Genomic DNA, 15,779 nt, shown 5'->3' with positions numbered 1-15,779 from the left:
CCGCGGTGCTCACAGCTCCGGGAGGCTGGAGCTGCGGCCGCGGTGCTCACAGCTCCGGGAGGCTGGAGCTGCGGCCGCGGTGCTCACAGCTCCGGGAGGCTGGAGCTGCGGCCGCGGTGCTCACAGCTCCAGGAGGGGCTGGTTGCGCGTCAGTATATTCTCAGGTCAGTATATTCAAGTGGTGTCTGTAGGGCAGTGTGGTACCTGCATTAAAGCAGCGGGTACCACTGGAAAAGGCAAACAAGCTTTTTGGCACGTTGGTCTGTCCGAGTACGCAATGAAAATGGGAAACCTCAAGCCAAGGATGCCTGGAGAAGAGCTGCCGTGGGTTTGATGTGGTTCTGTTGATCAGGGTGGGGGAAAGAGGCTGCTAGTGAGTTGTGATAAAGTCGTTAGCTGCTTTCTCATGAAAGAAGGGCTCTTAGCTCCTAAGGATCATTTGGAAGTCTCAGACTTATAGTAAACAAAGCAAACAAATGTCATAACCTGGAACAACCCTGTGTATGAAAGACCGCCGGCATTCCCGTCTCTGGAGGCCTTGCAGTTTCTCCAGGTCCATTTAACTCTGCTGAAGACCTGTTTCGTTCCTCTCGGTTGCACTCAGGTGAACCCACAGAAACTTTGAGTCACCCAGCTGTGTGACACCAATTATCAGTGTGAACCAGCTTTGCGTTTTGAAGAAACTGCTTCCCTCCGGCTGTATTTGATTTTATTGGCTCGGGTTTGCAAAGCAGCCGTGTGTGTATCTGCATCGAGCTTCACTTGGTCACTTTAATCTACGGGTACATTATATACTTGTCCAAGGTTTCCCAGAATTGGCAGCCTTTGCAGCCTTTAAAAGATAATTAATTGCACCATACAAGAAAAAGGAGCCCTAGGTTTCAATAATTTGCTTCAGGTTTACAATAACTCAGGTTTATTTGGGGGTTCTTTTGTCCAGCTTTGCTTTTTACCAAGTACAAATAATTAAACATTTCTGTCACGGAAGGATTTCCGAACAAGGTGGTGTGTGTGCTGTGTAACAGACACAGCGTACACAGCGGGCCTGATCACTTTTTCCTTTGTATTGACGTGTTTGTCTGCTGTCTACAGAGTCACATCAGACGTTCAATCAAAGCTTGTTGGCATTTCTGTCTGGCTTCCTAGCAATTGATTAGGAGAATGGTTACTAAAACATGAGCTGAAACCAGTCTGCCAAGTGGCATTTCTCACTCTATGAGTGAACGTGTTGGTAAAAACTTGGTAGGGACAGGTGAGGTCTTGAATGTGCCTCGCAGTAGCAGCCAGAGAGGAACATCTGGAGATCCACTGTTCATAACATCTCACTGTCTTCGGCCTTCGCCGTGTGGACGCTCTGACGCAGCGGTAACACGCAGCAGTTACCGTGCGATTCCAGGGGGCTCCCAAGGGAAAATGCTCTGAGTCTGTTTGCACAGACATTGAACGTGCTGTGAAGACGACCCCGCTCTGACAGTCCAGATGGTTTTCTTGCTATTCCCATCCTCATGCAGATCTGTTGTAGAGCTTGTTCACACTGGGAGCTGATGAACACTGGAAACCTGGACTTGAGTTTCAGTGTGAACAGCAGAGCATAAGTCGTCTCTAAACACAGCCTGCATTGGGAAAGGCCTCAGTCCGTTACTTTCGGAGCGTTTTCTGTCCTTGCGGTTACGCTCACGGTCAGAGGTGGTGCGAGCGACTCCTGTTGCGCTCTGCTGGTTCCCGCGGGAGCGCGCGCTGGCTGCTGTGCTTCCCAGCGCCGCCTCCGTCCCACAGCTCCCCTTTCGGAAACTGAAATCTGCTTTTCTTCTCTGTCATAATGACTGTTTCTGGTTTCTCCAGTTCAGAGGCTTGTGGTGGCATTGTGAAGCTGAATTCTTGAATCATGGGGCTTTTCCCCCAAGTTTTTAAGAACCATTTTCCAAAGTTCTGTCTGTGAACATACAGATAAGCAGGAAGAGCAATGAATAAGAGAGCGAGCAGCTGCTTGGTGGCCAGTTTGCGGTGCTGGAACGCCAGCGTGTCAGGTTTACAGGTGAGCGGTGGCTGTTTGCAGGAGCAACAGAACTGCTGCAGCTCTTTGGTTTTCTTCATCCCTAGAGGGGCCAGGGTCAGGAATCGGTGACTTTTAGCCAATCCAGTTGGTGCTCGCGTTGTTTTAATCGGTGAAATCGGTCAGGTTCGTAGGTTTAGTTAAGGAGATCACTTGAAGACAGAAGTGCTTGGCGTTCGTTGGCTGTTTGGAGGGACCCGGAGCTGCCGGCCGCCGCGCTGCGTGAGCTGCGCAGCCGCTCCGGGCCCCGCGGCGCTGTGCGGGGCCAGGCCTGTACCCCGGTCCTGGCTGACCCAGCAGCAGCGCCACCGACAGGAAGTGCAGGGACCCTTAGACGGGACGAGGCGTTAGCGTCTCTCCGTGCCACGTGCCACGGGAGGTCACGGAAAGCAGCCTGTCAGGGTCCTGGGTTCCCCACGTCAGCCTCCCTCAGCACGGAAGGGCATCGCTGTAGCCTGAGCCTCTGTGTTCTTCTGACTGGGCCTGGACAGGTGCTTTAATTGGTGTTGACGTTGTTCCTACAGGCAGCCCAGCCATGGCTCACAGAAACCTGACTTCCACCAGCCTGAATGACATCTCCGACAAGCCTGAGAAGGACCAGGTAAGCTGCAGATTCAGACCTCGCTTGGTCGTGTGTGTGGTTAGGAGCTGGATGTTGGGGGAAGAGACTTTGCACCATGAAACTGCGGCAGAAGAAGAGGTCGAACAAGGTGAGTAGAGTATTTCCGAGTCTAGTGATTGAATTTTCTGTGTCTTAAGCACCAGCCCTTGGAAGAAGCAGGTTAAACTCTGACTAGGCCTGAAGCAAGAGACACCATCTGCATGGGAACGTGGACACATCTCCATGAGAATGGAGTGGGGAATTTCCAGATACCGAGAGGATTCCCATCCTCCTCCTGCTGACAAGAGGGTGTTCAGGGGTTCCAGCAAGGGCCCCTGCACAGGGCACGTGTTCAGGGCAGGAGCATTTACGGGAATGTGTCCCGGCTGCAGCAGCTGGTGCACGAGAAGGTGTTCTGGAGTCAGCATCCGCGGAGGGGTTGGACAGGCGCGGAGATGAGGTGCTCTTAGGGACATGGGTCGGTGACAGGGTTGGGTTAACAGTTGGACTCGATGATCTCGAGGGTCTCTTCCAACCAAAGCGATTCTGTCATTCTGTGTTACCTCACCCGGTGCAACTGTGCTGACAGGGAACCGTGGCGGAACAGCTTCAAGGTGAAGATGAGTGATGAAGTTAAAATTGGCCTTTAGTGCCCACAGAACCGAGCTCTTTCTTACAAGTGTCCCTGAATTTGACTGATTTCTTAGGCTAGGGCGATGTTTTTGGAGTACGTCACGTGGCTTGCTTTGTGTTCTCATCCTTTCCAAGTTTCGGAGTCTGAGGGATAAGAGTGAGTGTACTTGAGCTCTCAGGAAACCGTTGGCTGAGTAAGGTCTCTGTGCAAATTCAAAAAACCTTTGTCCTGATTCACAAAGTGGGTTATTCTCAAAGCATGGCTGTTTCTTTTGGAGGGCTTTTTTAACATCTTCCAGCGTTCCGTAGTGCCATGGTTATTCTGCATGCAAATGAGAGCCACTTTAGAAAACGTTTTGGGCAGCTCAGTAACGCTGGTGAGCTGAGAATGACTCTAGTCCCTGGAACAACGGCCGGTCACAACCTTCTGGAAGCGCCGCTCTGCCGTGAAGGGGCACAGCAGCATAATCCGCGTAGAAAAGGGAGTTCAGAGTGATTAAATATTTTAAACATGTATTTAGACAAATAAAAATAGTTCTGTGGAAGGGGACAGGAGGGAGTGTGGTTTGCGTTGACCTCGGTGTCATCTGGAGCTGCAGCATACATCTGTCTTGGCTGGCTGTTTGGCAAAGTACCCATTCCTTTTAATACATGCAGCCACACCTGAGGAACGAGTAGGATTGTAAAATAGCTTATATCATTGGGTAGACTGCTATGTTTTACATTTTTAATCACATTGTAATTGGGGTCTTAGGGACAGGCTGGCAGAAAACCAGGTCTGAATGTTGCAGCAGGTCTCAGCAGTACAAACAGCCCCAGTCACCCCTCCTGCTGTCTCTGGACATGGAAAATTGAGTATAAAAATAGGTGTTTTGGCAGTGCCAATAGTGAGTTCTGTTAGTAAATCCAGTTTGGAAGGGCACTGCGAAGTTTCTAGCTTTCAATGTAAATAATGCCCAACTGTTTATAGCAAAAACCGTTACTTGAAAACTACAGAGCTCCAAAAAGCTGCTTAATTAATTAGCCCGTGTCCTGCCGATGAACTTTGCACAATGGAACCCTTGTACTGCACGCTTTTCGAAGCCAGCCTGAGAAAACCACCTTGGATCTCAGTTCTTGTTACTGATTGACTGAAACTCGTGTCTCGATAAAGTTTGCGAAATCGTAATGATGCCGGGCGAGTTTCCTGAGCGGAGCTCCGCGTTGTGTACGGGAGACGAGGCGATAACGCACGGTGGGATGACAACAGCAGCTGGAGAGAGAGCAGATTTTCTTGCGTGGACGGCGGAGTGGCTGGCTGTCATTATTCGGGTATCCCATCTGGAAGCTTGGCGATTAACGAGGCCGTATAGTGAAACACAGATTTGCTGCGGGAAGGAGCTGTTCCATGTTCTGTTTCTTTGTGCGCGCAGCCAGTCGGGCTCTGAGCTGCGACAGGCTGCGCTCAGCCTGCACGCCTTGCTTGGAGCGGGCTGGGACCCGAGCTCTTTATCAGTCGCTGGTTTTGCAAAGGTAAAGCAGACAGGCTTTGTACAGACCTCTGCATATCTTAGTAACTTATCTGCCCACCTACATCCTTATTTTCTGTTCTGCAACCTTCAATACTAACTGGAATGATGCGGTCAACAATGTAATGACATTGTAAGCAGAATACTCCTCTAATCTGTGTTTCAGTAGGTTCTTACTGAGCGGAACTGGTAAAATTCAAATAGAGCTTCTGGATGATCTCTCTTCAAACTGTGAAACGTGCTCCTCAGAAAACGTTTTGCCTTTTATTTCTTGCTGTCTCTCTCTTACCAGAGCGGTGCTGGTGGCCAGCGCTTCGTAGGTGCAGCATGACCTCCGGCCTCCCTTTGTTTAGCCCAGCAGAGTGGGGTTTGTGATCGTCACCCGCGGGACGAGGAGGGGGACGCGGGGCCGTGCCCTGGAGCAGCTCTTGCCCTGTGCGGCCCTGCCGGCGGGAATGGACCCTCACCCCGCCGCGGCGGCTGCAGGGTTTGCAGGCAGCCGTCCTTTCCAGCGTTTTGGGCGTACCTGCGGCTCTTACCTGGCTGCCAGCCTCCGCCCTCGGTGATCCCTGACCTCCTCGTCCCAAGATGCTCTGTCTGCTTAGCAACAGCTCCCTTGCACACTTGTGGAACAGCCAGCTGGTCCTGAGCATCACCCTCTGGCTTCCCTGCTCCTTTCCCCTGTGTGTTGTGAGGTCCAGGCTGAAAACTGCTGTCTCTCGTCGTAGGACCCTGGTGTGTCTTCGCAGGGTTTGTTTGGGGTCATTCTCCGCTGGAGCTGAAGCTGGAGCAGACCTCGGCACGCTGCGCTTGCCTCACCACTCGTGGGTCGTTTGCCTGGCGTGTGGACCTGCCGGGGCCGCTGCAGGTCCTGTGCAGGTCCTGTGCAGGTCCTGTGCAGGTCCTGTGCAGGTCCTGTGCAGGTCCTGTGCAGGTGCGGGGCGGTACTGAGATGAGTGTTACTGCAGGCACTCGAGTTTACTAAGTGGGGGCTATGACTCTCAAAAGTGCTGAATTGTTCCATTTATTTCCATGTTCCTGACAACTGGCGATTTCCAAGGATGGACTCGGGGTAGAGGGAACAAAACCAGGCCAGGAAAGGGCAGGGGGCGCTCAGGACTGGGGAAGCTCTCTGCCGGAGGGTGGAATGTGTTGGTGTGTTATCTAATACACTCGCCCGCTTCTGTCTCCTCTTGGAGTGGCAGTTCTTGGGCTGCCGCCCCGGCAAGGCTGCGTTCAGCTGGCTTGGGCTTGGGTTTGTGTTCTAGATAATCCATGAAGGACGCAGCGAGCAGCTGGGATGTCAGCTACAACGGCAGAAGCCCAGCTGGATTCCTCCACACAGACACTTCTCTGTGTCCAGCCTGTTCTGAGCTGGTGTTTCAGTCCCTGCAGAGAGCTGGAGTTGCGGAGGTGGTTCAGGTTGCAGGTGGCCCACTTGTCTGTTTCCCAGTTGCCTGGCTGTCTGCAGCAGCGCTCCTGGCACAGACGCTTCTGTTAAGAGGTTTAAGCTCAGGCGCACTCATGCCTTCACAGGTCCGTGCCACGGCAGCACCGGGATGAGGTGGGTGCTTCTGGCGCAGCGGGACGGAGAGGTGTTGAACCTGCTCAGGACCAGCTGAGGGCACAGCACTGGAGGGTCCTGGAGAGCACTGGACGTGCTCTGGTGCTCCCCGAGATGTGTGAGAGGCTCCTCCCTGGGGGTGCCCTCGTGAGGTTTGCAGGGACCGGTTCTGTCGGGTCCCGCAGAGCGCGTGCGGAGATGGCGGGCAAGCTGCTGGTGTTCAAGGCAGACGCGTGCGGGAGGTGGCGGCAGCTGGATCGGCCTCCCCCGCGGCCGGGGAACAGAGAGCGACCGGGGAGGCGGGCGGCAGCCCTCAGCACGCCCGGGACTGCGGCACCGGTGCTGAGCGGCGGGTCTGGGCTTCAGTACGCGGATGCGGGGCCTGGTGGGACATCCCCGTCCGCTCAGGGGCTTTCTTGCTGAGTGCAGAGATGAGCTGGGAGACAGAACGGAGCACAGCCACACAGAGAGAAGATATGTGCAGTGGTCTGGGACACAGCGACAGCAGGTGGTAATAATGAGATGTGGTTTTATGAAAGTCATAGACAGCACTCAGATTTACCCATGTTAAGCTTTATGAGGTTGGTTCCTCTACCCTTAGGGAAGGGCTGGGGTTTATGCTTTCTTTGGATTTACTTTGATCTTGCATTTGTTTTGTTTTTCTCATACCCTTTGCCTTCTTAATACACTTTTCAGAGTTAATCTTCTTACAGGGTAGCCATTAAGCTCTTTTCACAAAGAAAATGAACTTAGGATCCCTCTTGGGAAAGGGCAGAGAACCCGCAGCTCTTTCCAAAGGACCAGCCGTGAGGGTGCTGCCCGTTCCGTGAGCGCCGGAGCAGAGAGGGTCCCAGCTCGGGGCTCTGCAGGACCCCGCTGTCCTGCAGCACGAGTTAAGACGTGTGTGCTTGGCTTGTTCTTCAATAATTTTAGGATCATTGTACTATTTTTTACTGTTGTTTTGTCCACTAAAACCAGTTCCAATGTACTGTTATTCGCTTCTGTATTCCGTCTTTCCCCATTGACATGAAGTCTTTATCGGCATGTGATAAGCAGTTATATTACTGGCTTTAGTGGAGAGATTGCTTCATGGCCAGTTGTGGAGTTAGAGCATGTGCATTGGCTTTGTGTGATTCTCTCCCTTGTGTTTGAGACTGGATGAAGAAGAGTTTGCTGTCAGAATAAGACTGCATCACATCATGAGATGATGCGGAATTCTGAAAGTCATCAAGTCCTGGGTTGCTTGTAAGGTTGGGCTGTCCCCTAAATGTATAATGTCATGTTACTCTTCTTCCCCTTTAATTTACCGAAAGCAAATGATTGTAAAGCTGAACCAACAGAAGGGCCAATTTCCAAAATGTGGAGTTTGCGGAAAATCTTTAGCTGCAGGTTACTCATCACCAAAGTGACATCAGTAATATTGATTCTCATGCGCCTGGGACGGAGGGAGCGCGGTGCCCCCGCCTGCCCGCAGGCCACGGCTGCTTTCTGCGGGCTGGCGGTCCAAGGAAAGGGCAATTTAATACAGCCGTGTCGTACCGGTGACTTTGGCAGTGCAGGGTCGGTCATGGTCAGTGGCAACACCGTGTGGACACCAGAGCTTTGCAAGGTGGCCAGGCCATTGGTGTGAGGGGTGATCTCAAACCAGGCTGCTTTGTGCCGTGCCATGTGCTGAAAAACATCGCTCTCCTCTGCCGTGTCCCGCTTTCCAGCGTCTCTTCCTTCTGTCCCTGCTTGGTCTGCCTCTGATTCTTTCTCTTGTCACAGGTGAGAAAGGGACAAACCGCACCTCCAGCAGAAAATAAGTGTTTTCCTCTGTTAAAGCACAGCACTGTCCACCTTAATTGCTTTCAAACCTAGACCAGAGCGCCCTGCTCCCCTTTCCCGCTCCCCTGCCCAGGACAGGAGGTGGAGAGCATCCGCAGCCAGCAGCAGTTCTGCTTGGGCAACAGCGTGTGTATTTTCTCTGAGAGACATTCAGCCTTGATTTCTGTTGTTATTTCAGGGCACTGGGATTTGCTGACCATCACCAAAGTGTTACAAAGCTTTTTGCCCATTGCATTCCCAGCTGAGCTTGTAGGATAAAAAGCCGTAACAGGCTATTTAACGGGGTCTACAAGGGGCAAAAAGCTGGGGGAGTCTGTGGGGGAAGAGGTGCAGAGGGGAAGAAAGCTTTTCTTCCCGTGTTTGCTGCCACGCTCCATACCCGTGCTGACTTGCAGGAGGTACGACGACTGCAAACGCCGACGGGGGCTCCGAGGGACGGTTTCCCTCTCGCAGGCAGCGTGTGGGAGGCTTGTCCCGGGGCTGAACGAGAGGTGCGAGTCCTCGCCCCGGCCTCGCTCTGCCGCGGTGCTGAGCGCCCGCACAGCTCCACGCGGCTGGGACGGACTGTGGATACTGCACTTGGATGGTTTGCATGGAGCGGCTCTTCTCTGCCGTCAGAATGGCAGCTCCGTCCCTTGTACCGTGTCAGAGATGGCGGCAGAGCCCGGGCAGCACCCAGACTGTCTTTCAGACGCTGACTCAAACCGCTCTGGTGATCAGTAGCCTCAGTAAAGGCCACCGAATTTTGACTTTGCTGTTTTTTTGCTTTGGGTTTCCTTGACATTTTGGCAGTTTACAGGACAATTAGGGAAGAGGAGGTGTGCTCCCTTTCGTTGTATTAGTGTTGGCAGAACACTTCTTCTGAGGTAGCAATGTGGAGAAGGGATTTGCCTTCATTTGTCCTATTTATGAGGTGTTGGCTGCCGTTAACGTACTGGTCATTTGCAGCTGGATAGACGAGCAGAGGCAGCGGCCCTCTGGACAATTTTGTCTGTCTTTTCTGTTTTCCCAACAATAAAGCGGCGTCTCAGGCGCTGCTCTCACCGGGCTCCGGCGCCCCGCGCGGCAGCGGCGCCGCAGCGGTGTCGGAGCGACCGGGACTGCCCGCGGCACGGGATTCCTCCAGCTCCTGAAAGCCACGCAAGTTATTCACTAAACACCATATTGAATGGTATGAAACTGAAAGACTTAATTAAGGTTCCTTGAGCTGTGAAAAAAGCACAGCCTCCTGCTTTAGCCGTATCTGGTCTACAGAAGAGGTGGGTCTAGAAGAAGCAGGTGCTTCGGATGGGCTCTGCAGCAAACCTGGACATGTCCACATGTGTGTACATTTCCACAGCTTGTTTGGGTCGGGCTGGCTGGTTCCTGGCACTTTTCCTGCTGCGCTGAGCTTGCCCGTACATGGTCCAAAAGTTTGCATTGGCCTGCTGCAGGAAAAGGGACAGGCATGTTGAAAATGCATGGTAAAAATTCAGCTTAGATAAATTTAAAGTGGTCATCTTCATGCCTTAAATTGTTAAACCAGATATACTTAGAAAGGATCGAACACACCTGCTTTTTTACAAGTGTCTTTGCCAGGTTGCACATCTATATATTTAATGCAAATAAGCTTTTGTGATACGGTTATGTCTCTCAGGCACTTGCCAGTTCTGATTGCTCGTCTGAACTCCTGCCAGCTCACAAGCAGCTCTTTGTCCGAGCGGGTTCCCGACGCGCGTGGAGAAGCGCAGCACAGCTGCGCGGCAGCGCCCCGGCCGCGCGCCGCCCCCGCTGCTGGCGCCAGCGCGAGTCCGGACTGGGGCTGGTCATTGAAGGCGCTCCTTCCTCAACTCAAGGCGCATCCCTTCTCCGCTTGAGCGACCTTTTGGAGAGCACAAGGTTTTAATCCTCTTTGCAATGCTCAGGGGTCGGGTTGCTGTTGATGGCGTTACAGCACAGCTTGTGAGTTAGCTTTTACATCGGGTTTAATCATTTGAGAATAGTTTGAAATTATTTTTGCAGCTCAAAGGTCAGAGCTTCATCTGTGAATGAAGGTTATTTGAAGAGTGGAAGTGCAGCCTCGAGCAGCTCTGCGTTGCTGTGGCGCCAGCGGACCGCGGGCCGTCCCGTGTTCCCGGCGCTGAGAGCGTTTCTGTTCCCTGTCCTGCGAGAAATCCTTCGGCTGGGCTTTGTGAGTGTCCTTGGCAGCTCCCAGTGGCTGAGTCACTGTGACTCCTCTGATGCTCAGGCTGTGGAATGAAGAGGGTGTTTAAAGAAATACGATCTGTTTTATCAGAGACCTGTTGCCACTGAACTGATGCAGTAGCAGGTAGAAAATATATGTTGGTATAAGGGAAGTTAACTGACCTGGTGTTATCACATATGCAAGGGCTTGTATATGGGACAAAGAACAGCTCTGGATGAATATGGTCAGTCAGAGAGAGGCACAAACCTCCTCTTATTTGTTGTGCTGTGTGCACTGTTTATTCCAAATGGTGTCTCCATATCAACGGGGAACCCCTGGCAAAGCCAGCTCGAAAGCCAAAAAAGAAACTGGCCTTGTTGAGAGGAACGCTCCTGCCTTTCCTGGGGACCCGTGGGCAGGGTGGTGAGGGCTCCTGCTGCGGGGAGTGAGCTCCGGCGATTAATGGTGGGAGTGATCAGCTGCTTCTCCCGTTGGAACAAGGTCTCCTCGTCCCTGCGTCACAAGCAGAGATCCCCAGGTCCTGGGCCTGTGGGTGGCCTACTTTCGCTCCATGGAGCTGAAATGAAAGCGACTTGTCTTCCCATCCAGCTCACTGCCACTTTTCTGAAGGAAAGGAGATGTTTCTAGGAAGTTTAGTTAACTGGAATTTCATTTACTTCGGCCTTTTTTCGTGCTGCAGAGGGCAGTTCTGCATGCGAGGTTCCTCCCCGCACAGTGTCAGCGTTCCTGGGCGGTGGAGTTCCGCACGCAGACGAAGTGCAGAGCGCTGAGGTTCCCTTTAGGTAAGGACAACTCACGGGAAGGCTGTCGTGAGCATTCATCTGAACAGACACGGGAGAACAGAGCTGGAGAGGCAGACTGAAATTCCTGGGGGATTTAGCCTTTCTCAAGTACAGGCACACCATGTGTTTGTGCTCAAGTGTGGGAACCCCACGAGAATCGTAGAACCAGATCCCCTGTGCTTGGCTGCGATGTAACAGGAGTTTGGGGGCCTGGATCCCTTCTCCCCAGACCAGGGAGCATGAAGCCTTCCTTCGGTTACACAAAGCACCGCGAATGCAGCTAGGCTCGTGATGGTATCTGCGTGATCAGGGCTCACCCTCACTGCTCAGTGTTGCCGTTTGCCGCGTCCGGCGGGTTTGGTTTCCGCCATGGCCGTGCCGTGCCCGCCAGGCTTCTCGCGGCACCGGGAGCCCAGCGGGAGCTGCAGCGCGCGGCAGAGCCGGGCCCGGCCCCCCGGGGCTGCGTCCCCCTTCGCGTCCCGCAGCCGAGCCCTGGCTGGTTTACCACCGCGCTGTTGAGGGACGGTGAATGTAGTGGAGGTAGAAATGGCATGTGGCAGGGTGGAGAGGACGGGGTTGGGATGGACTCTGCTGGAGACATTAAATATAATCTGGGGGTCTTCGGCTTGAAAACAGTGGCTTGGGGAAGAGGAGGGAGATTTCTAAAATGATGAAGGGCATGATGGAGAAGAGGAGGAGTGGAAGATTTTCCCTGCTGGATGGGGATAACCCCGGTAGCTTTGCTTTTCCAAGCCTGGAAACCACAAGTTTGGTTTTTGCCAGGTAGACGGCATTCTCAATTTTTCATGCGGTGGTGTTTGCTTTGGTCGCTTTGTTCCACTGATGACAGCAATTAAACGCTGCCAATGGGAAGGGGAATTCAAGTTCACACCTCAGATCCTTCACAGCTACAGGGTGGCGGGTTATGAAATAAGTATCTTTTCATAGCCTCCTTAGGTGGAATGGATGAGGGGTTCGTTATGATTTTGGTTTATTAATATTGTTGCTGGAGGGATGAGACAGGGGTTATTAGTTGTGTACTGTACCTGTGTAATGCTGTTGGACCCGGTCTGTTATTTGTCCCTCTGCTGGGAGCACCCGGGGGTCCCCGGCTGCAGCCGGCGGTGCTGTCGGTGGAGCAGGGCGGATAGCCCATCGAGGCAGCTGCTCTACCCGCAGCACAACAGCTCAAACAGCTCGTCAGCTCACGCTTCGCGGACGCGTTTTCTTCTGTCCCTGCCCTTCTTTCTTATAGGCTGTTTTTTCAAGCAAGACCTAGCTGCAGAAGCTTTACCTTGAGGTACAACAGGTGTAAGGTGGCACGTGAAGTGCTAGCTGTGTCCTGTATCGGTTAATCAGCGCTGTGAATGCGGCTGGCACTGCAGCAGGCAGGACGGTGGGGTGGGGGGTGGGAGCGCAGGCAGCGCTGGCAGCGCCGGGCGCACCGAGGTGTCCGCGCAGAGGTCGTCGTTGCTGCTGTCGTGCTGCAGAGCTCCGTCCCCACAGAGCAGCTCATCGCAGGCTTCCACAGCCCTGTAACCTCGCTTTCAAAGGGCACCGTTCCCGGGCAGGTGGGTGTTCTACCCGAACTTCAGCTCCCGCAGCCAGAGGCTTTAGTTGGGGAACAACCAGGTTTTCCTGAAGATCAGCGCCTGCATGTTCCTTGCAGGCTGTTTAGCAAAGCCTGGAGCATCATGACAGTAACGTGACTAGCTAAAGGGCTTCTCTGGTTTTAATTTTAGTGCTGCATCATGGGTTTCTGGTTAGCTTTGGTTTCTGATGCTTTAGCTAATAACTCATTTAATGGAGTTTCACTTGCCCTGGGTGTTCTCTTGCCTTGGACAAGCTCACAAATTGCTTTGCGCAGTTTGCCGGGGTCACAGGCAGGACCCAGGTGGGTCTTTTCCAGATGCTCCTTTTCGCGCTCCTGGTTTTTGGGCAGCCGTGCACCTGGTTGTGCCGCCATTTCCTCCGCAGGGGACGCGGCGTTGGGAGGACGAGGCAGCGAGGTCTGCGGCACAGGGACGTGACCGAGAGCAAACCGGAGGCGCAATAAAAGCAGCGCGTGCTTCAGAATTGCTTTCGTTCCCGATAAATCTCAACTGTCTGATGATAATAACAGTGTTAAAATACATTTAGGGAGACTGTGATTTTCAGGCTGCCGTGGCTTTTCACAAGTACCGTGTTGGAGATCTGTGGCCTTTAACATAACGTTAGAGGTCAGGTTAGGATGGTGCTCGGTTGAGCAGAGAGTCGGGCAAGCGAACTGGGCGCTCGCGCTGCGTGGGCTCGCTCCCCCTTGGCCTCCCTCCCTGTTCTCGGGGCCGCTGAGGACTCCAATCCTTCTGAAGCTTCTTCAGGGAATGGTTCAGGATGGACTGTAAGTGCTGGCTGCACCTTTCCCATCACCTGTCTGATAAATGATTCAAGAAAATGTTGAGTAGTGCTGCAGAACTCATTTGGAGGAGAAGAAAACCCCGCACTGTAATGGTTATCTCTTGAAAATCAGTCATGCGTTTCGATGTGCCGGACAGAGGGGCCGGTACCCTCAGCCTCAGGAGCGATCGGCCGCGGGACATGAGGAACCTGCTTGTTGGTTCTGGTTCGGGAAGGCACGTGGGGCTGGGCGAATACAGGCTTGTTCCGCAAAGCTGAACGTTATTGCGGAGTTGCCACCTTCCTGGTGTCATTTATTCCCCGTTTCCTCCAAAGATGCTGTTCGTGTACTAGTAGAGCTTTTCCAGGCTTCCTCCACAGGCCTCCTTGATGCTTATTTAATATATTCTCTGGTGGAAATCCTGACTGAAGCATATAGGAATAGGATTGTTCCAGCAGTTTTCTTCCTGCTGCGTCAATAATTGATGCTTTTCCATGAGACTTTTTTCCATTTTTGGAGTTCCTCAAGTCGCCCGGCAAAGCTCAGCGCAGCGCTCGTTGTGGATTCACAGCCCAGCTTCACGTTACCGCTTCGTGCTGCTGGCAGGACATCCCCCTCGCCATTCACTCAGCCGGAAAGCACCGAGCACCTCCAAAGATCACCCAGGGCGACGGGGTTTGGGAACCCACCGAGGGCAGCGCTTTCAAAAGCCTTCAGCTTCCAGTGAATGCTGCTGCTGAGGTTAAAGACAAAGCCGTCTGGGATCTGGGTCCCTGGCCGCGAGGCGGGCGGGCCGCTGGGCCGGGCCGCTGGGCCGGGCCGCTGGGCCGGGCTGCTGGGCTGCTGGGCCGGGCCGCTGGGCCGGGCTGCTGGGCCGCTGGGCCGGGCCGCTGGGCCGGGCCGCTGGGCTGGGCCGAGGGCTGAAGCAGCTGGGGTGGCGATGGGGACAGCGCTGCCCCCGGAGCGTGGCCAAGGCTACGGGGGCCTTGCTGGGGCTGCTTGACCTCATTTAATGATTCAGGGGAAAGGCAAAGAAACATTTGAGACCTCTTAAGCTTACAATTACTATTAATTTTGTTTCACAGATAATAATTGAAGCCACCCATCAGAACATGTTTATTAGCTTCTCATAAGCCAGTTGCCATTTTGAATGAACCGTGGGCTGAGTCCTTTGATCTGTTACATTCATCTAATGCTGAGCGTATAAAAAGAGAAGGCTGTGATTATTCCTGCAGCTCCCTGGAGGGTGCTCAGAGTGCCCCAAGCCATTCCATATCTGTGACTGTGACAGTCAGGTAGCAACTGCCTCATCTGCAAAAGGCAGCAATCAAAAAAGATATCTCTGTCCATTTCCTGCGTTTCTAGAAGTGCTGGTTTTGTCGTGATGCTCCTTTTTCGAGTCCGAAAAGGGCTCCGTGCGTGTCCTGGAGCCGGGGGAGCTCTGTCTGGATCAGCGGCTCTGGGGTCGTTTCCGCTGCGCTGTGACAGGCTGTCGTGGTGACACGATGGTGACACGGGGCTGGAGGAGGTAGGAGAGGATGCGTATACACCATGGTTACAGCCACGGTTCGCAGTGGGGTTAAACTGCAGAGATGGTGGAAATACGTATATTGCTATGTGCTTTTCTTGCTCAACAGGCAGCAAAAACTGACAGGAGAGTCTGTTAAATACTTAATTTTTTTAATATGACACAATATAGTAAATAACTACATTGTTTTGCTTTGAGATACAACCTTTTATTAAAATAAAAAACAAAGTGGTGGTGTTTTTCAAAGGCACTGAAATCTAGAGCTGAAGTACGGGCAAGCCTGAGGGTGCACTGGTGTTTGCTCACGGCGGCTTCACAGCTCCTTTTGTCGTGTTTCTGGCGCAGCTGTTGTCATTGTTAATGAGGAAGAAGTCATTAAGGAAAAGAACAAGGCTAGAAAGGCATCCTGGGAATCACAGGTCGAAATAACCAGGGTAGGAAAATGAGCTTGCCAGAGCAATCAGAAAGTGACTTTTTGGTGTCTTAGGTGAATTTCTTTTACTACAAAATATTTGCTGAACTGTGTAAGTACTTCATATACCGTTCTCTGTATTTACCTGGTTGCATTTCAGAAGAACCTGCCCTCTGCCCTTGCCAGGTCTCTCCAAGCAGCCTCTGCCACGCTCGGGAGGGGAGAGCTGAGGGCTCGGGCGGTCATTGGGAAGCGGCAACGAGCCCGTCTCTCACCGGGACTGCTGCTCAGGCTTGTAGTTTCAAAACC

General features: G+C 53.0%; 1 protein-coding gene across 1 annotated transcript in view; it reads left to right on the top strand.

Annotated features, from left to right (window-relative positions):
- The window catches only part of SLC4A4 (solute carrier family 4 member 4), a gene marked incomplete at its 3' end in the record, with an annotated part of 130,191 nt that overhangs the window by 71,603 nt on the left and 42,809 nt on the right, over window positions 1-15,779 (top strand). The window contains exon 6 of the mRNA XM_080344071.1: window positions 2,578-2,654. Within this exon, the coding sequence (XP_080200197.1) occupies window positions 2,578-2,654 (77 nt within the window). The remainder of the gene's footprint in view (window positions 1-2,577; window positions 2,655-15,779) is intronic.

This window comes from Nesoenas mayeri, assembly GCF_963082525.1.
Source record: "Nesoenas mayeri genome assembly, chromosome: 4".
NCBI lineage: Eukaryota > Metazoa > Chordata > Aves > Columbiformes > Columbidae > Nesoenas > Nesoenas mayeri.
Note: the sequence above shows the minus strand (reverse complement) of the source record. Positions and strands in the feature narration are given on the sequence as shown.